The sequence below is a fragment of the Sus scrofa genome, chromosome 3, assembly GCF_054392235.1.
Source record: "Sus scrofa isolate SSC_HxYL_T2T_F1_AM1 chromosome 3, Sscrofa_HxYL_maternal_Yorkshire_Landrace_v2.0, whole genome shotgun sequence".
NCBI classification, from domain to species: domain Eukaryota; kingdom Metazoa; phylum Chordata; class Mammalia; order Artiodactyla; family Suidae; genus Sus; species Sus scrofa.
The window spans coordinates 124583725-124610158 of record NC_139385.1 but is presented as its reverse complement, the minus strand read 5'-3'; the positions used below and the strand labels follow the sequence as shown (position 1 = coordinate 124610158).

General features: G+C 53.2%; 1 protein-coding gene across 3 annotated transcripts in view; it reads right to left on the bottom strand.

Moving 5' to 3' along the window:
• CIB4 (calcium and integrin binding family member 4) overlaps window positions 1-26434 on the bottom strand; it is a 98398-nt gene that overhangs the window by 70552 nt on the left and 1412 nt on the right. Inside the window, exon 1 of one of the 3 annotated variants that reach the window (XM_085019924.1) lies at window positions 20394-20536. The exons of the other annotated variants lie outside the window; for them this stretch is intronic. Coding sequence (XP_084876050.1) covers window positions 20394-20414 — 21 coding nt within the window. The 5' untranslated portion in view covers window positions 20415-20536. Of the gene's footprint in view, window positions 1-20393; window positions 20537-26434 lie in introns of those variants that run through there. 3 annotated transcript variants of the gene reach the window in all.

The window sequence follows — 26434 nt, the reverse complement described above, 5'->3', positions numbered from 1 at the left end:
TTCCATAGATTCCTTTCTGATTAAAATAGGAGAATGAATTCTCTATTCAGAAAGGAAAACCATCACCCATAGACCATCTAATCTAATTTTTCCCAAAGTGGGTCATTCTTAAATAGTCTTTTCCTAGTGATTTCAAATGACCTTTTGAGAGTTCTCCTGTAGCCTATCGGTTAAGGATCCAGCGTTGTCACTGCTGTAGCTTGGGTCACTGCAGTGGTGTGGGTTCAATCTCTGGCCAAGGGACTTCCGCATGCCACAGGTGTAGCCAAAAAAATAAAAGAAAATGCCCTTTTAATATATGCTAGATTTCCATGGATTTTTTCTTTACTCTGTTCCATTGTTTTGATGGTCCATTCGCACACCAGTATCACGCTGTATTGACCACTTGATAGTAAAGATTTGTATGTAGAGAGCTCCTTCCTTCTCGTTGTAATTACTGGGTCAAAATTCGCCTGGCTATTCTTGTGCATTGTTTTCTTCTAGATGACTTAGAATTTGCTTGTAAAATTCCATTTTAAAACTCTTATTAAGTTTTTATTGGGATGTCACTGAATTTATAGATTAATCTGGAGAGAATTTATGTTTCTACAATATTGGATCTTCACCAGGACTCATCTGTACCGGGGACTGGCTAGATGGCTTGGGAGTGGGCCTGAAACTTGAAGGCACCGGGCAGTACCAGCGAATTAACTTGGCAAAGAGTAGCTCATTGGTGTCTTCGAGAAAAGTTTTGCGAAATGGTGGAGAAGCAAGCCAGGCCACCTGGCGTTAAGGAGGGGTTTGCTGATGACATATTAAAGGTTAAATAACCATCTTTCATGTAAAAGGATGTGCTTTAGGCCATATACCGGGGCCGAGGAACTTCTGGAGTCATAAGCTCTTCCACGAGGAAGTTATGTAATTAAAATGCCCCCAGATTCCAGGTGGCATCAAGATGGCACTAAAGAAGACACAATGCTGAGGACTCCGGAGAACTTGGAGCCAGGGAAGAATGGAGGAAAACGTCCTGTTTTCTGGTTCCTTGGTGACGAGGACAATCGAGAGCGGGCTTGGCAGATGCCATGGAAGAACAAGGTGGGACCAGGGAGGGAAGACGGGCTTCCTGGAGAGTCGGGAAGGGGCTGGATGTGGGCTGGAGCGAGGTTTAAAGCGTCATGACATCCCCATGTGAGGGGGGCAGAGTCAAGGCATCAGCCGTGGTGACCAGAGAGGAGTCCTGGGTCCGATCTGTAAGGTCCCCCTCAGCAGCCCTCCACCTGCAGGAAGATGCTTCCGTTCCTCTCGACACCGCTGGCTTGAGTGTGTGTCGTTACAGCGGAGTTATTTATTGTCAGCAGAGAGTGAGGGTCTATGGAGATTGTATCTCCTTCCCAGAACCAGAGCCTCAAGCCCCGGCTGGTGGCAGAGGAAGTGCCAGAGAAGGCAGGGAGCTAACTCAGCACCTGCTCAGAGCTCTCCTGCTGGAATGGTCTCCAGAAGTCTCCTGGACTGACCCAAAGTCTTCTGGAACCATTCGGGTCCCCACAGCCACTGCCGAGCTCCAGAATGGATTTTTCTCTTTGACATTTTTGTTTAAAAATAAATAAATAAATAAACAATCTGGATCATTCTTCAGGCTTATATTCATTATCTCATTTGGCCTCTTAAAAACACCATGATTTAGGTGTAGCCATAATTACCGGGATGGGGAAACTGAGGCTCAGAGAGATTACTTGACACACCAAAAGGCATAAAGCTACTAAGTGATGGAGCCATTTATTTATTCAGCAAATATTTCCTGAAGCCCTACTGTGTGTCCAATGCTCTGGAGAACCAGAGCCAAAAGAAGACCCGGGAGCTCCCAGCCTAGTGGGCAGACAGGCTTGTTGGTAAACAGCCACTCTGAAAGCAATCTGATGCCCTCGCTGGTGGTCCATAGCAATTTTGAGGTTACCCAGAAGAAAGCCCCCAGGGAGGCCTGACAGTCTTCACAGACAGAGAGGCTGCATTTGAGCTGAGACTTACAGAATGACTAAGGTTTTATTCCAGGAAGAAACAGCATGGGCGGAGGTACCAGGCATGAGAGAACACAGAGGGTTCGGGGAAGCTGCAGGAGGTTCGGGAATCACAGAATTGCACAGTGGCAAGGGGTGGGGGAGGTGGTCCAGAGACGGGGACTGACCAGGATACGGGCACATTCATTCCACTGCCAGCAGGGCACCAGGCGGTGCCTGCACATGTACTAACTTGCAGCATCTTTTTTTTCTTTTTTTTTTTTTTTTTTTGTCTTTTTGCCATTTCTTGGGCCACTCCCGCGGCATATGGAGGTTCCCAGGCTAGGGGTCAAATTGGAGCTGTAGCCGCCGGCCTACACCAGAGCCACAACAACGCGGGATCCGAGCTGCGTCTGCGACCTACACCACAGCTCACGGCAACGCCAGATCCTTAACCCACTGAGCAAGGCCAGGGATCGAACCCGCAACCTCATGGTTCCCAGTTGGATTCATTAACCACTGAGCCACGACAGGAACTCCTAACTTGTGGCATCTTTTCCTTGCCTGGGCTGAGCCCCCTCTGAGCAGAGCTCACATGCCGGAGCCCCAGCAGGATCAGGCTGAGGCCGTCTCTGTGGGACTCTGCCTATGTCCTCCCTTCCCCCCACGCTTGCCCTGAGACCACGCCACGAACACATCCTCATGTCAGGGCCTGCGCCTCGGCAACCACCCCAAACACCTGCTTTATTATTTTCAATCACTTACAGGAACTCGACCCCATGCTGTGTTTGTGTTAGTTCCCTGTCTGGCCCCTTCCCCCAGAACGGGTAGGGGTCTGGCCTATTTTATTCCCTGTGCGTCTCATGCCTGAGATGGTGCCTGGCACCTGGTAGACACCCAGAAGATAATTTGCTACATAAATGATGCCAACGAATTCTCACAAGGACCCCCTGAGAGGTAAAAATTATCATCCCTTTTATAAATCAGGAAACTTGCTGAGGCTGACAGAGATAATGCATGACCCAGCCGGGCTTCCAAACTCTGCCTGTGTGTCTCCAAACCAAAGCTTAGATTATATTTTTAGTTTTTATTTTTTATTTTTTTGTCTTTTTAGGGCTGCATCTGTGGCATATGGAGGCTCCCAGGTTAGGGGTCGAATCAGAGCTATAGCCCCCGGCCTACACCGTAGGCACAGCTACACAGGATCCGAGTGGCATCTGCGACCTACACCACAGCTCACGGCAACGCCAGATCCTCAACCCACTGAGCGAGGCCAGGGATGGAACCCGCAACCTCATGGTTCCTAGTCGGATTCGTTAACCTCTGAGCCATGACGGGAACTCCCAAAACTTAGATTTTAAACTTAAGCCCATGTTTGCAATTTCCAGAACCTTCCAGGCTACTTCACACCTCCTCGGTGCTACTGAAGCTGCTTCTATTCCAAAGAAATGTTCTTCCCCCCCGCCCCCGCCAACCCCCACCCCCACTCCCCACACACAATTGACCAAAGCGGTGCCCTTTGGGCCTCTCCAGCCCTTAGACAGATTCCCGGTGGCTCTTTCTCCTATTCATTTCCTCTTTCTCTTCTGCGAAATTCTTTAGGGCAAGACTTGGTATTATCCATCTTTGCTTCCTTAGCACCAAGTGAGACCCTGGCAGAAGGCTAGCCATCTGCGAGTGTTTACTAAAGGAAAGAAAGGAAGGAGGGAGGAGGGGAGAGGGAGGAGGGGGGAGGGAGGAGGGAGGGAAGAGAGAGAGAGGGAGGGAGGAGGGAGAGAGAGAGGGAGGGAGGAGGGAGAGAGGGAGGCAGGAAAGAGGAGAGAGGGAGGGAAGGAGGGAGGAGGGAGAGAGAGAGGGAGGGAGGAGGGAGAGAGGGAGGGAGGGAGGAGGGAGAGAGGGAGGCAGGAAAGAGGAGAGAGGGAGGGAGGGAGGAGGGAGAGAGAGAGGGAGGGAGGAGGGAGAGAGGGAGGGAGGGAGGGCGGGTACGAGCAGGGTCAGCGGAGTTTCGGAGCTGGTCCAGCCCTGGCCCATTGATGCCAGCACTCTGCGACCCACAGAGGCCCGCCCGTGGGAGCCTCTGGTTCCTAAACGTTTGCTGATTGACAAAATACCGTTGAATATATTTGTAAGTACTTCAGACGTTCGGGACAGTTTCCCATAACTCGGTGCATTGGCAGCAAACTTGTGTTTATACCCCTCCCCTGGGAAGGGACACGTGGTGGCTCTCCAAGAGCCATCTGGTCCCCTTCTTCCTGGGCCCCACCGTGCTGGCCGGGTAGGGTGATCCCACCCCAGTTCAGGGCTCTGCAGGCAGTTTGGGCCAGTGCAGAGAGATGTGCACGGGGAACCCAGCGAGTTGGGATCCCAGGCCCAGCTGGGCTGTAGCTGGGTGGCTCCTTCTCTCCAGGCCTCCGAGTCCTCTTCTGTGAGCTGAGGGGCCTGAACTGTCTGTCTGTCTAACTTTCCTCTGGCTCCCGGATCCCATGTTTCTGAGGTTCTAGATCGCCCAGGGCGGGAAGGCAGCCAAGGGTAGTGGCCAGGCCCAGGACGAGGAGCATATATCTGGACTCAGATCTGAGTTCAAATCTGGGCTCCTCTCTTACCACCCCTGCACTCAGGCACCTAGTCCCCCAGGCTCTTTCCTTTTATACGACGGCAGAGAATTACTCTCGCCCAAATTACTGTCCTGAGTGAATAAAGGGACAAAACATGATAAGGGTGAAAAAAAAGTCCAGCATCTACCAGGGCGGATGGTTTGTATTTACTCTAATCTAGACACGGTCCTAGGAACTTGACCGTATTTATCTGACTCACTCTTCAGTTCTGTAGGGTGAGCTCTGCCCCCAGGGATGTTCTGGTAAATGCTTAACAACCAGCCCTCAGGGAAGCCAAGCCTGGACCTGGAGGTTGGCTCATTTCTGTGGTGTAAACACACCACCACGGCCTCTTTCAAGCCAACCAGCCCCTAGGACTGAATGCAGAATTGGAAAGAAATACACACAGTTGGTTTTGGGGACCCAGAATGAGCCAGATCCAACGCACCCCCGATTATATCCGCTGTATTTATGAGAAAACTGAGCTTGGCCCGCGTGTCCCAATTCACACAGTCAATACAGTGGGGGCGGGGTTGGACCCTAGGGCCGAGGGTCTCAACACCCCCCCGCCCTGTCGCCGGGGCCACACCAGTGCTCTCTGCCACGGCTAAGGAGGGCCACCCATGCTCCTGGGCTCAGGGAAAGGGACTGAACTTGGCAGACGTCAGCTGGGAGCCTGGCTCCACTGCTTTCTAGCTGTTAGACCTGTCCGCACTCAGCTTCTCTCAACCTAAGCCCTCAGGCTCCTCATCTGTTAAGTGGAAGCAAAGGCACAGCGCACACGTCTTCTCTGAGGCTCCGATGAACAAAACCGTGCTTTGTGACCAAAAAAACCTCAGTCTCAGAGCAAAAGCAACAGGCCCCCCCGCAGTGTGATGAGGACACTGCCCCCCCACCGGCCTGGAGCTTGGGGGCCTCCTCCTTCGGTGGGAGTGTCTGTAGCCAAAGGCAGGTGGACGCCGCCTCCATCCTCGCCAGGCGCCTGCTTCCATCCCCGCCACAGGCTCTGGTCCCTCGGCCTCCCAACTCCTGACCTTCTAGTGCCAGCCCCTCCTTCCGCCTCTCCTCAGACCTCAGGGCTGGCAGAAAACAGATCCCATCCCAGCGATGCTGGAATCGTATGCGTCATAAATCAGGAAGCATCCCGAGCTGCAGGACCAAAGGAACACTCTGGAAAAGCGAGTGAACCCCCAGATGATGATGTCCAAACATCATCCCACACGCACCGAGCTCAGACCCGTGCCCAGGGTGAAGCTGCCTTCCAGCCCCACCCCACTGAGGGTATCTGGGCACACACCTCCCTCAGGGCTCGCGCAGCGTGGGGTGGAAGAGCCCTGAGGCCAGGCTCAGGCTCCTGGAAAGCAGGCCCTGGCTGTGCCGTGACCCAGAAGGGAGTTCAGCTGCCCCTGCGAGAACCTGCCTTCCCGAGGCCTGGCTGACTCGGAAGGAGGGGGCGGAAGCTCTCTGACCTCCTTTGTAAGGGAAAGACACTGCCCCCTCCGTGAGGACCAAGCCTGTGCCCCAATCATGTGAAATCACACACGCGCACACACGCACTCCCATCCATACCCGCCCTGGAACTCTGGTGGATTTCAGAGGTGCATATTGTTTTTGTTTGTTTTGTTTGTTTGTTTGTATGTTTTTGTATTTTCTAGGGCTGCACTCTTGGCATATGGAGGTTCCCAGGCTAGGAGTTGAATCGAATCGGAGCTGTAGCTGCCGGCTTACACCACAGCCACAGCAACATGGAATCCAAGCCGGGTCTGCAACCTACACCACAGTTCACGGCAATGCCGGTTCCTCAACCCACTGAGCAAGCCAGGGATCGAACCCGCAACCTCATGGTTCCTAGTTGGATTTGTTAACCACTGTGCCATGATGGCAACTCCCAGAGACGCACACTGCAGTGTAGGCTCTCATTCTCCAAGAGGCAAGAAAGAGATTTCCAGGTGATCTGAATCCCTGGGAGCACATATATGGATTCAGAAGGGAAAAAACCCCGGGCTGGAAACTGTGAGGAAACCAAATACAGGAGAAGGGATTTCCCGAGTGGAAGGGGTCCTGGCGCTGAGCCGAGGTGGGGAGGGGGGCAGTGACCCTGGAGTCACCGGCAGCTCCGACAGCTGGGATCTCAGGGAGAGGTGACCTGGTGCTGTGGGGCCTACTTAGGATCTAAGAAGGGGACTGTCCTTCGGAGTGACTAGGGGAGCTCAGAGAGAGCGCTCCGGCCTCAGAAGGCGGAGGGAAGGAGGGGAGGGCCAGGCAGGATGGGACCAGGGAACTCTCTCCATGGGGCCCCGTACAAGCAGCCCGGCGGAGCAAGCCGTTGTCTGGGCCAGGGTTGTGCTGGCCCTGGCTTGTGTGCAGTGCATTCCAGCACTTTCCTTTAAGTCACTGCCTGAGGGGGTGGTCTGGGCAGAGACAGGCTAGGGATGGGCAGAGCTCAGAAGCAGTGGTGGCCTTGGGAAGAGATCTGTCCCATTTTCTTGGCATCGGGGGCGGGGGGGGGGGGGCGGTAAAGGCCCTGAGAGGGATTCTCTCCGTGGAATCTGCGCCAAGAGGAGGTGATTAAAGGGATGGGGGTTGGGGTCCAGTCGGCCAATTAGCATCGACCAAGAGACACCCCAGGCGACATCACCCTGGTGAATTGACCATAATCCCAGACCAGGCCTGGTTAGGCTCTCAGAGCTGATCTAACCCAGGGGCCCAACTTGCCAATCAAACTCCCGAGAGTCAGAAACCTGCAGACCAGCCTCGACCCCCACCCCCCACTCGGCGGCCCCAGCCTGGCCCTGGCCCCCTAGACAGCTGAGGCCGTGAGTGTGGGATGTGTGCAGAGTCTGAGGTCACTCCATCCTGGCTACAGAGAGGCCCAGCGACCCTCCCAAACCACACTAGAGCATGGGGCCTGCTCCCTGGAGCCTATCTAGCTTCAGGGCCTCACCCTTGAGTGGTGCTAGATGAACGCAGCCCCGTGGCTCGGGGCTTCTCTTGGCCTTCTCCCAGATCCATCCACGGCCACTCCAGGGTCACAGAGACGGGTTCAGGGTAGACAGGGGCCGAACCTGGGCCTCCCGCTGCCCATTCCTCCTATTACAGCTCACACTACCACTCCCCAGCCCCTATTCAGATTTTAAGGCTCGGGAAGCTTCCCCAAGCCTGGGCAAGGACCCCCCCTCTGCCACCAACTCCCCAGAAGAGTAGTGGTGAAGGCCAGGGTGAGCTCTGGCCAGGGCAGGAAAGTGCTGTCTAAACATGCAGTGGGGCCTGTGTGTCTGGCTCGCTGGCTGTCACCCGGGCCAGGTGGGCCTCTGACACACAGCAGGAATTTTCCATTCGCGCATCCTCCTGCTGGTTGGGATCCAAGGTATTCTTAAGCTTTTTTTTTTTTTTTTTATTCCAGTTGTCTCCCCTGCCCCATGAAGATGCACCCTGGGGTCCAGAGCCTGAGTCCCTCAATCCCAGGAGGTCTTCAGTGAGACTCCCCCAGGAGCCACCTGTTAATGCCTAAAATCTAGAATTATCGAATGTGGGAACAGGAAAAGTGCTTTTTAAAAATGTATGGGGAGGATGAAATTAAAAGTTCTAAAAGAGCTTTAATCAAAATCACTCTGATATGCAGCGGTACAACCAAGATCAAACACAGGTTTGTTTGTCTAACCCTGACGCTATTCTATTTCCTAAGGACCAGTGTCCCAAGGTTAAGAGTCAAGGTCACTAAGAGACACATAAGGGAGCTTTGCATGTGAAGCTGCGTGCAGGAGCGGAGCCATCCTTATGGAGGAACTGCCGGATTGCAGAAGTCTCCAGAATGGACCGCTGAGCTGCCAAGGTTACATGCTTCCCCAGCCTGGCAGCAGTAGCTTCAAAGGTAAGGCCAGAGGGTGGTGGCCCCACCCTTCAGCGGCCTGTGACCCCCCCATCCTGCATCCCAGTGGTGGGGCTAGTTCCTGGGTTCGGGCAGTCTTGGCCTTATGTCCAGGGCATTCGGTGGGCAGTAACAAGGGCCTTGGCCTGGTGACCATGAGGGGGATACAGACTGGGAGGCTGGGCTGGTGAACTGGAGACCACCGGCGCTTGCTGGAGCCTGAAACTTGTGGGATCTTTGCCAAACGGTGCAGGGGCTGTCACCGGCAGCGGCAGCAGCGATGTGTCCCTGGTGGTTAGAGCAATACCAGCACCTGCAGGGCAGGTTCACGGCCAAGAGGGAAAGACTGACTTTCACATTGAATGGCATCTTCAGGCTCCTCCCTGGGTCCCCAGGAATGTCTCCTAGGGTCACAACTAACCCCCCAGAGCATGGGTCCTCACACAGCTGGCCCCCAAGAAGCCCCAGCCTTGCTCAGGGGGGTGGCAGGTGGGGAAAGCGGTGACAGGGAGACCCGGAGTGCATTTGGCCTGTACACCCTCCTACCTCCATGGAGAGTGTGGAATGAGGCCCCAAGGTACCAGCCTCATAGGCGCCACTGCTAAGGTCTGTGAAATAAGTAAGTTCACAGGGAATTAGAGGGGAAAAAAAGAAAAAATGTTTCCATGGTCAAGTGAAGTTTGGGAAACCAGGTTAAACCAAACCTGCCTCCTCAAACACATTACACTTTGCCTGCAAAGCTCCTGGAGCAGCTGTTGTCAGCTGGGGGCAAATCGATGCCCCAGGGGAACATTTGGCAATGTGTTTAGACATTTACAGCTGTCACAACTGGAGGGGTGCTACTGGCATCTAGTGGGTAGAGGCCTAGATGCTGTTAAACACCCTGCCACGCCCAGGATAGGCCCCCACAAAGAAGTGTCCGGTCCAAAATGTCAGCAGTACTGAGAATGGCAGAGCCTGTCCTGGAGGATGGCACATGCCCGAGGCAGGTGTCCAGGGGCCGCAATGAACAGCGGTCATTCTTCCAGACCCGCCAGCACCGGCTCTCCCGGCCTATGTGTAAGGAGTTCCCCTGTGTGTTGAAGCAGAGGCTGCCTCCTGGCACAGACACTGAACATGACATGTGAAATGCACATTGTCCCAGCCTCTCTTGAGCAGGCACCTGACCTCACACTAAAACCCTAGACCGTGACGCAAAGCATCGGGGACAGTGAAGATCCCACTCTGGTGGCAACAGTAGTGGCATCTGTTACCGTCTGTTTCCAGGGGTTACAGTGATGGTAATCCCCCCCCTTTTTTTTAGGGCTGCACCCATGGCACATGAAAGTTCCCAGGCCAGAGACTGAATTCTGGCCACAGTTGCGACCTATGCAACACTGCATCCTTTAACCCACTGTGCAGGGCTGGGGATCGAACCTGCACCTCCACAGCAACCCAAGCCGCAGCAGTCAGATTCTTCCCCCAGTGCGCCACAGCAGGAACTGCAAGGTGGCGATTCTAGAAGTGGCTTCCAGTGCTGGCGGAGCCAGTGGCACAAGCTAAAGTATAAAGCATGAGTTCAGCGGCAGTGTCTGTGGGGTCTTCCTGAGTGAGGCCAGTGCCACAGTATGACTTTGGGCATTGTTCCTGGCGGCTCTGCCTCTGACCTTGGTGTTCAGATTCTGCAGGAGATTCTATGAGATACCCAAGATCCTTAGAATCAATCCCTTTTAAGCTTAAATTAGCAGAGTTGGCTTGTGATGCTTGCAAACAAGAACTAATTCTGAGTGATGCTCAGAGTTTCCCAAATGTTTCAGAGCACAGGGTTTTTTCTTTTGCAAACCAGCTCAAGCCCCCGTTGTTCCCTGAGCAGACTTTGAAGAGCACTGGCCAAAAGGACAGTCGAACAGGGATTCACATCACCTCTGCTGCAGCCAGAACCAGACCACTGCAGCGGCTCGCCCCTCCCCGAGGCCTCTGAGGACACTCGGCTCCTCTCTCCTGGTCCTCGCTGAGTCAGGGCTAGCCCACGTCTACCCTCCTCCCCCGTGACAACAAGAGTTGAGAATAACCACAGCTGGCTGCAGCCTCAAGAACCAAAATGCAATCAAGGTTTGGAAATGATTGGGCTTATCAGAAGGTGGAAGGAAGTGAAATGTGGATAAGAAATCTGCTGCTTGATTGGGCTGATGGTGTTGGCAGGTCGGAGGTCCATTTAAAAAGAGACTTGAGGATTTGGGAGTCTGTGGCATCAGAAGGGAAAAGAGAGAAGCTTTCAGGGAGAACAGCTAACTACCTAGAGAACAGTGATGCTATTTTAGGGAATGCTATCCCTGGATTTCATGGAAGGTGCTGAGCTGGGTTTCAGGTGTGTTTAAAGAGAGCAATTATTTATTTATTTATTTATTTATTGCTTTTGAGGGCTGTACCTGCAGCATATAGAGGTCCCCAGGCTAGGGGTCCAATCAGAGCTGCAGCTGCCGACCTACACCACAGCCACAGCCACACCCGATCCGAGCCAAATCTGCGACCTACACCACAGCTCACAGCAACGCTGGATCCTTAACCCACTGAGCAAGGCCAGGGATCGAACCTGCATCCTCATGGATATTAGTCAGGTTCCTAACCCACTGAGCCACAACGGGAACTTCCGAAAGAAAACAACTTAGCCGCCGCTCATTTGTTTATTCAGCCAGTGCCTGTGCAGCCGAGACACTGAGCAGGTGCCGGGGAGACGGTGTTGAACCAGACACACTGGCCTGTCCCTGCCCTTCTGGAGTTCACGGCCCAGGGAGGGAGACAGACGTCCGGTGCTTGGGGAACAACTGGTCTTTTCGTTATGATGGGGTTCTGTCACTAGGAAGAAGAGGGGAGCCAGAGAACCATAACATGAGGGACCTAACATGAGGAGGACCTAACATGAGGAGGACCTAACATGAGGAGGACTTCCTGGGGAGGGGACCATCCGAGGAGCAGGTGTGGGCTGGGTGGAGCCGGCTGAGGCCAGTTGGAGGGAGGCTCCACATGCAGGGACCAGAAAGAAGGCTCCCAAAGCCCGGGGGGCAGGGCCAGGGGACGGAAAGGCCAGGCTGGAGCGGGAGGGGGGTGCGGATCCACAAGAAACCCCCCACACCCCGCCCCCCCGATGCAGGCCAGACCCAGAGGCAGGGTTTTTCTCCTAAAAGCAATGGAAACCATTTGAGAATTGATACTGCAGCCACATGACACAAGCCAAGGGGAACCAGGAACCAGAACAAAACCATGTGGCTTCTGCAGCGGCCGAGGCCGATGAAGGGGACTCGGCTCCCTTTGGAACGGAGCGTCCAGGTGAACCAACAGGTGGAAGGGGAGAGGACAGACTTTGGGAAGCACCTGCCTTGTGCTTAGATCGTGTACTGAGTGTTTTACACGTGACTTTGCATTTACAGCCGAGCTGAAATAACCATACAAGCAGCCCTGGCCCTGAACAAAGCCGGAAAATCAGGCTGTCCCTCCCCCACCCTGCCGGTGCCTGCCGCCCAGGCCTGGCGGCTGTCAGAGAAGCTCTGGGGTAAACAGGCAGAGCCCCTGAGAAGCTGGGGGCTAGGGAGAAAGAGGGAAATAAACAAGGGGGGGGCCAAGGAATCCTAGAAACCTGGCTGGTCCAGTCACCCCTTTTACAGATGAGAAAACTGAGGTTCAGGGTTCAGCCTCAGAGCTGGAAATAAAGCCCAGATCTTCAACTATTCATCCAATGCTCTCTCTGCTGCTCCAGGTGTGTGTGTGTGTGTGTGTGTGTGTGTGTGTGTGTGTGTGTGTGTGTGTGCGCGCGCACGCGCATATGCATGTGTACCCTCGAGCAGGCTCACATGTGCGTGTGTGCCTGAGACGCGGCCATCCGTCTCTCCATTCACCCATAATCCAGGCTGGCCATGATGTCCGCATGAATTAAGATGTTTATAGAAATGAAAAAAAATGCTTAGGAAAGAAGTTAATCTCTATACAGAGGGGGGTGTCCAATTTCATGAGGTTAATATCTTGATTTTTTTTTTAAATCCCTTTTCTGTTTTTTCAAAGAGGATTTGGTGTTCTCAGACCCAGCTGGGAGCTTAAGAAAACAGAACAGCGTTTCTCTGCCTGCGGCCTCTTCCTGCAACCCTGGGGCTGTCTTGCTGGCCCCGGGCACAGGGAAGCTTTGATCCTGACCTTGGCTCAGGCCAGCCCCGCGCCTCACTTTCCTTCTCTGTGAGGGGCTCCAGGCTCCCCTTTCTCCATCTCTCTCCCGATCTTGTGGAAAAGGTGGGTCCAGCCTGAGAGTGAAAGGACTCCGACGCAGGAGGTGAGAAGAGGGACTTAGAGTTGTCGCAGGTGTTCAGGGGCCTGGCCTGGCACCTGAGGAGAATCAGAGGCCCTGAGGGAAATGTGGAGGTGCACACAAAGAGAAGGAAGCTGCACAGACCGTAGTGTGTGGTGGAGAACAGCTCAGGAGTCCCACCTCCCGTGTGTACCGTCTGGGTGGACCTTGGAGCCATCCTTCCTCCTGGGAAAAATGGACATGGCAGCGGGACCACACCTGCACTGGATGTGCCCTTCAAACTCAGTTTGAGGCAAACAGGAGAGCGTATTTCTGGGTGGACCGTGGATGGACAGAGACCTTGGCGTGGCCATTTGTAAGCCCCAGTCAAGCCCCTGGAGATCAGCCACCTCCTGGAGTCCCAGTGCCTCCCACCCTGAAGCTCCCCAGCCCACAACTGCCAGGAGAGAACACCCTTCCGCAGAAGCCTGGGCCCCACAGTGTAGCAGCTGAGCTGGAGCCCACTCAGGGCTAACTGCGTTCTCAACAATTGTGACTACAATACAAAGCAGGTGGCAGTTGCTCCAGATTCCCAAGGGCCACACCAATACCTCTGTTCAAGCCTGGTGCCCCAGTCACTGCCTGGAACCCCATTCTTGCTTTGCTAATCAGAGATTTTTTTTCTCACCAGGAAATTCAGCAATGGGATTAGAACTCAATTGAGACGCAAATGCCATGATCATGCTGCATGCCCTTGACCCTGGCCCTTTCTGGGGCTCTGTTTCCTCGCCTGTTGAGCAGGAACGTAGGCCAGATGACCTCCACCACAACACACACACACACACACACACACACACACACACATACGCAAACACACACGTGCCCTTTGGCACTCATTTTAAGATTCTAAATTTTCAGTGAGTTTCTGCTGAGAGCCCTGCCTGCCTCTAACCAGCTGAGTCCCTCCAGGGCCCACACAACCTCCGGGCTGGCTTCCTCCACCACGCCCCCAGCCCCGTTCTTATCCAGAAAGAAGGGAACAGGGAAAGGAAGGCAGCAGCGCCACAAGCCAGCCCTGATGTAAGGACCGAGGCTGGCCCTCTCTCACCTAATGGGTGGGTTACCCAGCTGGGTGGGGAACACACCCCCCCCCCGGTGGTGGGGGGCGGACCCCAGGACGGTGCCCTCTCCTCTGCCTCTCTGCTGCCTCCTTAGTCCACCCCATTGAAACAGGGCGGAGGTCTCTGGCCGGAGCTCGGTCCTGACCCAGTTCATCGAGTTTCTGTTAACAGACCAGAGGGGGTGTTTGGCGAGGTGTTAGGGGACACAGCAGGTCCACGGAACCCTTGAGGTAACGCCCTTCTGGCCTCTGGACTGGGGCTCAGCCCCTCCCCCAGGCCGTGTCAGGCCATCATCAGACACCCCTGGGTCCCTGGCGGCCGTTTTTCCGTTTGTCCTTTTGGATCCAGCAAGTTACAGCTCATTCCTTTGGCCACATTGTTCCATAACAACATCACTTTTTCCATCTCCCTGACGGCTGGGTGCCCTTCCGCCTGAGCGCTGCTCCCAGCTGATCTCCGTCTCCCCGACGTGCGGGGGATGCCAAGGATCCCTGGACTCTGCCACCTCTGGGTCATTTGAGATGTGCACCGCGCAGAGCCCAGGCACCTGCCTGCGCCTTCCCATGGTGACCCAGTGCCAGGACCAAGGCCCATCCACCTGGCGGAACGGTCCCTGCCCTTCAGACACTGCCTTTCTCCCAGACACCTGACTTCAAGCCTCAAAGGCATCCTTCCGCCAGTGAAGACCCTTCTGAGTCCCCCACCGGAGCTGGTGTAGGAATGCCATGCTGGGGAGGCCATGGGCAACTTTGCACCTCGGATCAGTCACCAGTCACCAGTCACCAGCTCGTTCATGACCATCCTGTCTCCCAGCCCCTTTGCAAGCTGGAGTCTCTTGGCCTCACCCACAGTTCTGCCCTGTTTCCTATGCAAAGTCAAGCATCTGTCCCTCCTGGGACAAACCCGTGGTGCTGCATCCTGGCCCTTCCTATAGCCTTCCTCTCTGAGCTGCTCATGCATTCACACCACCAGTTTTTTTTTTTTTGTTAGGTTGGTTGGTTGGTTCGTTGGTTGGTTTGTGTTTACAGCCACACCTGCAGCATATGGAAGTTCCTAGGCCAGGGGCTGAATCAGAGCCTACACCACAGCCACGGCAACACAGAATCTGAGCCACATCTGTGACCTACACCACAGCTCACAGCAATGCCAGATCCTTAACCCACTGACCGAGGCCAGGGATTGAACCTGCATCCTCATGGGTACTAGTTGGGTTCGTTACCACTGAGCCACAACGGGAACTCCATGACTTTTTAAGCTCTAGCTGCCACCAGGCTCTGTGTGGACAGCACCTTTTCTTCTGGACCCCTGTTCCCTAGCTCTGCCCTCAGTCACTGTCTAGCGAGCAAATGTCACAGAAAAGTGAAAGCACAGACTTTGGAGTCAGACTGATCTGGGCTGAATATTGGGTCATTCATCTATTTATCTGTAAGAGCTCAGCCTTTGTGCTCTGCTGAGCCTCAGTTTTCTCCTCTGTAAAGGGGGAGTGCTGCCATTCCAAAGGCTGTTGGGAGCACTAAGTGCAATCACAGCTGTACCTGGCACAGTGCACATTTCTGGCAGGAAGGCAAGAAAGAGCCTGGAGCATTTGGAAGGACTGCAAAGATTACAGAACAACTGATGCAAAGGGCCCTTCAGGGCACCAAGGGGGGTGAGGCCAGAGGAGCAGGCTGGCCAGATTCTCAGCCGAAGGATGCAGGCTTGGCTCAAAGGGCTCTGATCTCTTGGTGACACCTCCCTGCCCGACAACTTGGTGTTCCTCCACTGCCACCATCCAGCTGTGCATATTCCTTAGGCTGGCTCTCCGGGCTTCCAACAGCCTCCCAGTCCAGCCCTCCCTCCCAGCACTCTCAGAATAACATGAGGAATAAAGTGGCTTCTTCCTCATAGCCCCTCTCCTGGCAAGTGACCAACGTGGGCTGCTGATGAGCAAGGCAATCTAGGCCTGCTCGGTGCCCCCACACCCCCTCTCCTTCCCTGCCTGTCTGATCCAGGGGAATTGGGGCTCCTCAACCCCAGCATCAGAATCAAGGTTGCTTCTCCTCCCCCCGGCAAATGCCCAGTGGCTACGCATGACCCAGCAAGGCCACTGGTTGCCCATCGGCGCCACGGTTCCTCTTTGAGGACAGACCAAGGCTTTGGTCTGATTGCATGGGCACCAGCCCTGAGATCACCAAGGCCAGGGAGAGCTAGAAGTCATGTGACCCCCACCGTCTGCCCCAGCAAGGCCATCCTGCTTTCAAAGTGGCAGGCAGGAAAACCAAAGCAGAGCGAGGGGCTGGCTGAGGGAGGGCCGGGTCCCAGCTGTTCATAATAACCTTCTTATCTTTTTTCCTTTTTTAAAAATGGAGATACGATGGACATATAACAAGGCAGTCTATATAACAGTCTGATATGCATGTATTATTAAGTGATTGCCACAATCAATTTAGTTGACATCCATCACCACACAGTTAGAATTTCTTTTCCTTGTTATGAGAACTTTCAAGACCTACTCTCTTAACAACTTTCAAAGATACAACATAGTGTTGTCAGCTGGAGTCACCAGGCTATACACTGCATCCCCAGGACTCAAAACTGGCGGTTTGGACCGCCGTCACCCACTTCACCCGCCTCCCACCCTCTGCTTGGACAGCCACCAGTTTCTGTACCTTTGAGTTCAGATTCTACCTGTAAGTGAGATGGTACAGTATTTCTCTTTCTCTCTCTGGCTTATTTCACTTAGCATAATGCCCTGAAGCTCCATCCATGTTGCTGCAAATGGCAGGATTGCCTTCTTTTTTACATTTGAATAATATTGCATTGTGTGTGGGCATGTATACATATATTATATATTTTTTTTTCTTTAACCATTCATCCATCGACGGACACCTAGGTTTTTTCAAATCTTGGCTGTTGTAAATATGCTGCAATGAGGGAGTTCCCGTTGTGGCGCAGTGGTTAATGAATCCGACTAGGAACCATGAGGTTGCGGGTTCGGTCCCTGCTCTTGCTCAGGGGGTTAACGATCCGGCGTTGCCTTGAGCTGTGGTGTAGGTTGCAGACACGGCTCGGATCCCGCGTTGCTGTGGCTCTGGCGTAGGCCGGTGGCTACAGCTCCGATTCAACCCCTAGCCTGGGAACCTCCATATGCCGCGGGAGCGGCCCAAGAAATAGCAACAACAACAACAACAACAACAAAAGACAAAAAGACAAAAGACAAAAAAAAAAAAAATGCTGCAATGAACATGGGACCGCAGTTATCTTTTTGAGATGGTGATTCTGTCTCCTCCAGATGAATACCCAGAGTGGAACTGCTGGATCATAGGGCAGGTCTGTTTTAATGTTTTAGAGGGGCCTCCACACTGTTTTTCCATAGTGGCTGCACCAATTTATGTTCCCACCAACAGTGCACAAGAGTTCCCCTTTCTCTACCTCCTCATCAACACTTGCTATCTCTTGCCTTTTTTTTTTTTCCCTTTTTCCACATGAGGCATATGGAAGTTCCCAGGCTAGGGGTCAAATTGGAACTACAGCTGCTGGCCTACACCACAGCCACAGCAACACCAGATCCAAGCCGAATCTGCGACCCATACCGCAGCTCACAGCAAAGCCAGATCCTTAACCCACTGAGCGGGGCCAGGGATTGAACCTGCATCCTCATAGGTAGTAGTTGGGTTCATTACCGCTGAGCCACCACGGGAACTTCTCTCTTGTCTTTTTGATGCTAGGCATTCTAACAGGTGTGAGTTGATGGTTCATTGTGGTTTCAATTTGCATTTCTGTGCTGATTAGGGATGCGTGGCATCTTTTCCTGTACCTGTCCACCCTTTGAATGTCTTCTTTAGAAAAACATCTAGTCAGAATCTGTGCCCATATTTTACTGAATGGTTTGGTTTTTTCTACTGAGTTGTATGAGTTCTTTATATATTTTGGGCAGGAACCCCTTATCAGATATATGATTTGCAAATATCTCCTTTCATAGCTTGCCTTTTCATTTTTTGATGGTTTCCTTTGCTATACAGCAGCTTTTTCGTTTACATTCTCACCTTTTAATAGAATTAATTAATTAGTTGTAGTTTTCATATTCATCAACTCACTCAGAGTCTCCCAGCCACCCAGGGAGGGAGGCCACGTGGAGTCGGCTCTCATTTGCCTGTGCTGCAGCAGGGAGGACGCTGAGGCTCACGGAGGGGGCATGGCTTTCACAGCTGGTCACTGCTGAGGTCGCCTGCCTTCCAGCACCCTCCACCAGGCTGCCCATGTGGTGAGCCTGGGTCACACCAGTCGCTTAGTAGCCCCTTAGAACCAGCCTGGAATCCTAGAATTTCAGGGCTGGGAGGGAGTGATGTTTAAATCCCTCCTTGGCATTCTGACAGTGCCCAGGAAGCTTTTCGGGAGGTCTTCCTCCAGGAAAGGAACCAGCACAAGTAGAGCAGATCCTGCCATGGCCCAGGGACTCTCCTGTCTCCATCTTGCTCATCGGCCCTCGCTTCTAGGGACTTCCTCTTCCATTCCTTCCTGTGCTAAGAGGATCCAACTTCCTTGAAGAATCTGGGAGGCAGAAGGCGCTAAATCATGGTCCAAAAAGGCCTTGGCTGCTTTTTGAGAAACACACATTTCATTACATTTCTAGAGGAAGAAATTTCAGGAGGCCATCCATGATTTTTCAAAGTACCTTATTTCAGTTATTTGTTTTAAGTAGCCTGAATAATTAGATTATATTTCTGTGTTGGAGGATTTCAAAAGTTCTTCTTTAGCTGGTCAGCTTATTTCAGCCGGGACTAGAATCCAAGCCAGACGGACTAGATAGACAAGCATTTTTTTTTTTAATTAAAACCATTTTATTGGGATGTGACTGACAGACAAAAAACTGTTGACATTTAACGTGTGCCACTTGTCGCATAAATATACATAAGTATACATTCTTACGGAGATAAGTATATACACACCTATGAAACCATGCACACAATCTATGTTGTAAACATAGCCATCGCCTCCGAAATGCCCTTCTGCCTCCTTATTCATTGTTATTGTCATTACTGTTTTTATAAGAACACTTAATGTAAGATCTTGCTGCTTAGGACATGTTTAAGGATATAATACAATATCGAGATGGACTCCAGTTTCAAACCGAGAATGAATCCTTCCTAATCCATCCTACCCATGTGACAGATAAAGAATCTGAGGCTTGGGTCAGAGAAGCTCTCTTCCCAGTGATATTCAGCTCCTCAGTGGCAGAGCCAAGTCTCAACACAGGCCTTCGCCTCTCCATTCAGCGCTGCAGCACCACAGTGGCCTGAGATCTGGGCCGCCCGGGGAAGGGGCTGGAGGACCACTTTCGGAGCAGCGCCTGGCCTGAGCCAAGGCTGCCCAGGCCTGAGCCTCAGGCTGCTTTGATGCGCCTCCTCACGCATGTGTCTGGCTCAAACGGCTGTCCCTTTGGACTGCTGCAAGGGCCTGATTAGATGTAATTGCTTTGCCTAGAGCGAGCTATCTGCTTAATAGAATCAGCTCCCAGTAATTAGGCTGCCAGAGGCTCATTTCCCTTGCTGGAGCCCCAGGGCCTCTAGGCCCTCACTCCAACCTGGGAGTGGTGGGCCTCTGCGAGCAGCAGGGTGAGGGGTGAGTGTCGGAGGTGGGGGCGAGGGCTATGGACAGGTCGGGGGCAGGAGAGCTGGGAGAAAGCCGTGCTGTGTGAGCTCAGTGAGGACTCCAGGTGCCACCGTCCTCAGGGCCAGGGAATTGCAGATTTCAAGGCAGGTCAAAGAGCCTGGCACAGAGGCAACGCTCTGTGAATGGCCAACTGAGCCCAGCTGACCCGTGGTGTGTATCTAGTCTAGCCCCACACTCCGTACCTTTTAGCCATCAACTCAAAAGGCATTTCTCGCAGACCTACTACGTGCCAGGCTCTGTACTAACTCCTTGGAGCCTGCTAAAATGGTCTCAGCCCCAAGTAAGTGAGGAAGATGAAGAGACACAAACTGTCAATTGCAAAATAAATGCATCGCCAGTATGAAATGTACAGAGTGAGACATCGTCAATGCAAATGTGATCGCTTTGGTAACAGATGGTAACCAGACTCATTGCGGTGGTCATTTTGTCATGCGTAGAAATACCACATCCCTAGGCTGTACCCCAGGAACAAACATGGTGTCGTAGGTCAATCGCACATCACAGACAAACAAATCAACTCACAGGAAAAAAGATCAGATTTGTGGTGATCAGAGGCAGGGGGTGGAGGGAGGGCAGGACTGGATGAAGGCCGTCCAAAGATACAAACTCCTAATTATAAGTAAGTGCTTGGGACGCAATGTACAACACGATAAACAACGAACCCTGCGGTATGTTGTCTATGAACGCTGTTAAGAGGAAATTCGAAAAGGAAAAAAATATTTTTTCTTGATTTTATATCTATGTGAGATGATGAATATTCCCTAAATGTGGCAATCACTCCGTTTTATATGTGAGTCAAATCATTCTGCTGCCCACCTTAAACTTACAGAGGGCTGTGTGTCAATTACATCTCCATAAACCTGGAAGGAAAAGAAAGGATTAAACAATGAGACAGCCCGAACCCAAGGGGTCAATCAGGCTGAGCTTGCATACCTTCACGGACCGGGAGCTCATTACATCCAGGCAGCCCGCTGCTTCTGCAGAGGCACAGAGAAGGTTCCAGCTATTTTGAGCTGAGAGCTCTTTCACTGGAGCATTTCCGCACAGATCGCTGGCCCCTCCTAGGCCACTCTGAACAAAGCCAGTCTCTCCTCCATGTGACAGCTCACATGTCCTCTGCCTCTCTTCTCCAGGTGGAACAGCCCACGTTGCTCGGTTGTGCCGTGGACATCACACTGGTGAAACCCCTCGTTACTCTGGTTGACGGGCCTGGAACCTGCTTCTGCTCATCAATTCCTCTCTCCCACTAGGGTCAGGAGCCCAGCAGGCAGGACAATGGGGATTAGAACTCCTCTCTCAGCAGAAAGAGCTGCAGCCCAGGCCAGATCAGGACGCTACCCAAGGAGTGCCGCTGAGGGAAGGACACCTCAAACCTGCTCCCTGGGAATGAGGTCATCTCCCTTGCGCACTCCCCCACCTGGACAGACACACACACACACACACACATGCACCATGCTGTTCACAGGCGCCACTCAATACTCACTGGCTGATTAATCATTGCAAGTGCTATTACAATTATTGTGTTGGGTGCTGAGAACAGGCTGCTTCTGCTTGCTTCTCAGAAGCCATAAACCTGCAAAGAAGGATTTCAAGATTTGTGAGGCTGTTGACTGGATCTCCAGGCTCACTTTTTTTCCATAGCAGCAACATGTTTGTCAGAGAATACAGGTCACGGCCTCTCCAGAATCGCTGCCGAGGACAGGCTTAAGGGGCATAAATCTAGCCATGGGAAGTGGGGTGGGGGGTGTATAGGACACTCACCTTTGCAGCTAAAGGTTGGGAGCTCAGCATGGCTGGGCTCGAGCCCCTGCTCTGGCCCGGCAAGCTGTGGGGCCTGGAGCTGCAGACGCTCGTCGCCGGGCCTCAGTTTCCTCCCGGGCACTGTCCTGTCTAAGGTTTCCTGTGGCTTTAGTTCTTCTGTGAGCCGTGGCCAAACACAGAGGAGAGTGTGAGCGGAGGGGAAGGTGATGAGGGCCAGATAGAAGAAGGCGGACAGAGGACACCAGCCTATAGCTGGAAGTCTCAGGGTCACAGCCTCCTATGCGCGCGCACACACACACACACACACACACACACACACCCCAGGCTGGAGACCAGTGGCTGATTTTCTCCCAGATCTTGCTCTCTCATCACCTGCTGGCCCCCCTGAGGCCCCAGCAATGTGAGGAGGGGGAGATGTTAAAAGATGAAGGGAAAGGGAGAGAAAGGGGGGCAAGGGGTAAAAAAATAGCAAAACGTATGAATATCGAAAACAGAAAAGGGACTCAGCAGTATTGGTGAGGACCAAGCAGGCAAACTCACGCACTGCCAGGGAGCGTGAACACCAAGGCAGACGGGCCACCCCGAGACAGCCCTGCCGCGCTCCGGCCACGCCGTGCGCAGAACTTGGCACTCCCGGCTACGCATCCAGGGAAAAGTCCCTGCAGGTCCTTAGGGACACACACGAGGATGCTCGTCTCAGCTTGGGGTTCAGGGTCAGAGAAGGAGGCCACCAAGGCAGTGGTCTTTAGGGGATGGGATCCGTCCAGTGTGGCGGGTGCATACTGTGGACTAAGGGAGCAAACCTGTTTTCCGCAGCAACTCCACGAAGTCTGAGTGGTCCTCACTCTCCCTAGCAGGACCCCCAGGGGTGGGTCCTGAACTGGTCACCTAGCCCATCGGGGCGGGACTGAGAGCCAAGCCAGGTGTCTGCCTCCAAGGGTGGCACTGTCCCCCCAACAGCTCCCACAGCCTCCCCTTTGTGAACAGCTGCCTTGTGTGTTTGGCTTGGGCTTGAGATGTTAAACAAATAGTGTCTCTTGACAAACGTAAGCCGGCTGCCCTGGGACCGGCTATGCTCTGCAAATCCAGACTAATCCTCCATGGCCCTCCACGCAGAGATCCACCAGGAAACACCTCAGTCAAACCCTCGGCACCCTGACTCCCATCTGCCTGCCCTCGGGGGGCCAGGACCCCTGGGCATCTCTGGTCAAGCCACTTGCCTCTCTTTCTGCCGCAGCTCCTGGGCCCCTGGCCTCCCTCCCCCTTCTCAATATCAAGCCCCTGGCTCTGGACACGCCTTTCTACAGTGAACCCTGGGCCCCAGGCCCTGCACACCTAGCTGGCCCAGCCAGGTCTAGGGGAGCGGATGGAGGAGTGTTTCCAGAACACCTTCTGTGCCAAGGGCTGTACCCAACGTGGTGGGGCACAGAGATGGAAGGCCCTTTCACTGCCCCGCCAGAGCTGATGGTCTGGTCTAGACAGGAGGGACCAGAATTTCATGAGAGGCTCTTGTCCGGCTTGTAATTGATGGAGTCAGGATGCAAACCCCAGTTTGTGTGGATCCAAAGCAGGTCTTTCTCTCTGTACCTCACCACCCCTGCTCCCACCCACCAGCTGAACTGGCCAATAAAGGGGGGCTAGAAAGTGATGGACAGAGAGGGCTCGGGGCCCCTCATCCTCCAGGCCATATTCTTGAACACTGCTAATCACAGGGCTAGGCCTGTCATAACATCACAGAGTGACAGAGGCCCTTTCATCCTGCAGAAAAAGCAACTGAGGCGCAGAGAGGCAACGTGACCCTCTGATGTGGTCCAGCTCGTGGGTGGTCGGTGGCAGCACTGGGACCAGCAGCTGGATCTGAGCTCCCAGCTCAGTGCCTTTCCCACATGCTTCTCGTGCTTTCAGACACACATCTGTCTTTTTTTTCTTTTTTCTTTACTTTTTCTTTTTTTTCTTTTTTTTTTTTTTTTTTTTTTTTTTTTTTTTGGCTTTTGAGGGCTGCACCCCAGGCATAAGTTTCCAGGTTAGGGGTTAGATTGGAGCTGCAGCCCCAGGCCTACGTCACAGCCACAGCAACACAGGATCCGACCTGTACTGCTGTGGCTGTGACCTATGCTGGATCATTAACCCACTGAGCAGGGCCAGGGACTGAACCCACATCCTCATGGACACTAGTCAGGTTTGTTACCACTGAGCCACAACGGGAACTCCCACATCTGTCTTCACCCTCTTCCTCTACACCAGGCAGGGTTTGTTCCAGCCTTTGAAATATCCACCTGCAGAGTCGCAGAAGCAGATGGCCTGGGTTTTTTTGCCCCCACACCCTACCATCTGTGCCCCTGGCCTCACTGACACCACTGGTCTCTATCCAGCAGGTGAGTGTGTTTGAAGGCCTTCAGTGCTTACTGAGTACACAAGGAAACGTGTGGGGTGACTCTGCTGTGCAAAGCAGAGGCCTAACGTGTGTTAGAAGGGTCTCCGCCGGGGAAGTAATAAGCCAGGGAGGACGAGAAATATTAAAGCGTCAACTCATCTATGAGGCAGAAGGAATGTCTACCGAATTGAAGCTCAGACAGCTGCTGTGGAAGCACAAAAGAGCCAGTGCTTCTGATTTGGAGGCAACTGGAGAAGGCTTCCTTGAAGGTGTGGCCTTTGAGTTGGGTCTTGAAGCCTGCATAGGAGGTCAATAGAGGAAAAACAGAGGCGTTGAGGAGGTACCAGCATCCCAGCTGATGGGAGCCATGTGAGCCAGAAGTGAAACATACAAGTATTTGGATGTGGCTTGAGCTTAGAGAGGAATGATGCGGAATATAAAACTGAAAATATCATACGATGCAGCAACGACCGATATTTAAACTCTGTCTCATTTACCCTAACTCTGACTGTGTCCTTTCCCTCACAAACTAAGGCCTTAAAAGCAGTGACTATACCCTCTTTTCACCTGATTCTTGGAAGCACCAGGGAAGCAGAAGCAGGCCAGGAAGGTCATGGGATGTTATAAATGAAGGGAGCAGACATGCCCTGATCCAAACCCCTCCATTTATGGCTGTGCAAACCGAGGCCCCGGGAGGAGTGACTGGCCCACAGCAAACAGGTGGCAGAGCCAGGACCCCAGCCCCGGCCAGCCAACTCTCCACCCTGTGTTCTCTATACTGGAGAGGATTTCAGAAAATCCTTACACAGAAGGCTGATCAGTATAACGATTTGAAAGATGTACAAAAATCTCTCTCTCACCAGCCCCATGCTTCCTCCAGTGGAAGAAAGTCACCAGTGGATTGAAAAAAAAAATACAAGAACATAGAGAGGCCACAGCTGAGCGGTTTTTATCATTTATTACAGGTGGGATTGACAGAGGTGCTTTACGACACTTGGCCCTGAGCCGAGGATGGAGCATCTGTGTCAGGGGGCCGGGGGTACCCCAGGAGTCCCAGACAGAAGGGAGCAGGGTAAGCATCAAGGCTTTTGGCACCATCCCGCCCAGGTCGAGAGCAGACAGATGGGACTCCTGCCTGCAGGTGCTGGCAGGCACTCACGCAACCCCTCCCACTAGTCCCCCCTCCTACAAAGAAAGGAGGGGGAGGGGCAGGAGGAGGAGACCCAGGCTGCCTTCCTGGGCTCCAGGAACATTGTGTGCCTCTGCTGGCCGACTAGCAGGTGTCCTGATCTCATGCATAGTGGGGGGTAAAGAAAAGGCCCCAGGCAGGGCACATGAATCCTGGATCCCCTCCCCCACTGTGTGACCCAAGACAACAGCCTTCCTACTCTCTGGGCCTCAGTTTCCTCATCTGTAACATGAGCAGGTTGGACTAGACCATCTCTAGAGACCCCTCCTTCTGAAGTGCTGTGAGAACAAGATTCATCGTAATTAATAATAAATGCCCTGCCCCTAAAGAGAGCTTCTTCCCTTTTCCAAAGCTCTTTCACTCATAATATCACCTTTCATCAGCCCAGCAGTCTGGCCGGGCAGCCAGAGGCAAACAGAGCCTGGACACAGCCTTTCACACTGAAAACCAGGTCTGGCGAACCTCCTGCTCCGCTAGACTGGCTTTGGGGGAAGTGGCTTCTGGGATGGTTGTCGTCAGGACCACAGAACCCTAACTTGTGCCTCCACCTCTAGGAAGCCAGGAAAGAGCAGTGCTTTTCTTCCAAAGAGCCAGACAGTGCCAAGAGAGAAAGCCCGCAATAGGTTGAGTTCATGGCCAAAGGGGCAGGACCAGAAAATTTGTGGCAGGTGGGAGAATCTAACACAATCCAAAGACCTTTGAGGGGGAGGAGGAGGGGACAAAGGGCCACCAATCAGGGCCTTCCATCAGGCTCTGGTCAGAGACTTGAGTCCTGGGGAGCAGTCGTTACAGAACCTCATACCCTCTGGTCTGCACGCATGCGTGCTATTCCCTTTGATTGCTTACAACTGTCTGTCCTAGAGCTAGTATAATTAGCTATTCCATCTACCGTGAAAAGAACGGAGGCTTGAGGAGTCTTTATGGAGAAGAGCATGGGCTTGGGAGGTCAATGGGAGTCTTTTCCCAGCTGAATGCCCTCAGGGAATTATCTGCATTGCCTTCAGCCTCTGTTTGCTCATCTATAAAATGGACATAACATCCCTTCCTTTCAGGACTGTGGATAAGGATTCAAGATAAAAAATGTAACAAGCCTCGCCTGACACAGGGCAGAGGCTTGATGCATCCTTGTTGAATGAATGGTGGAAGGAAGGAATGCATTGGTGGCACTCCTGGGAGAATCAGTGTAGTGACCGGCGCCGACAGGTCAGCCCAGGATGTAGGCAGATGGTGCTTCCGCTTCTGGCTGGCTGCCTCCTGAACTACCTTCCATCAGGGGCCTTGGGGCCTCTCTCATGTCTCCCTGTGGCCTATGCCAGGGTCCAGTGAAAGACTTTTTGACCCTCCTTGGCAGTGGGATTTGCATTCCAATCATTCTGCTCCCTCAGCCCATCCAAGTTGGAGCTGTCTGGAGCGAAGCGAGGCCTCTGGGATCATCTGCCCTGGCACCTCACCGAGGAGATAAGGACGCCTCCTCGCCTGAGGTCCCGCAGCTTGCCCTCCTCGCCACCACTGCCCCATGTGGACAAACGAAGAAACCGAGGTGTCGAAGGAGGTCTCCTGGCTCCTCCAGGTTGTCAGCAAGCCTCCGGATCTGGGCCCCCACCAACCCTATTTCAACTAGATCCCAGTCCTGTTGGGATGCCCCCTGGT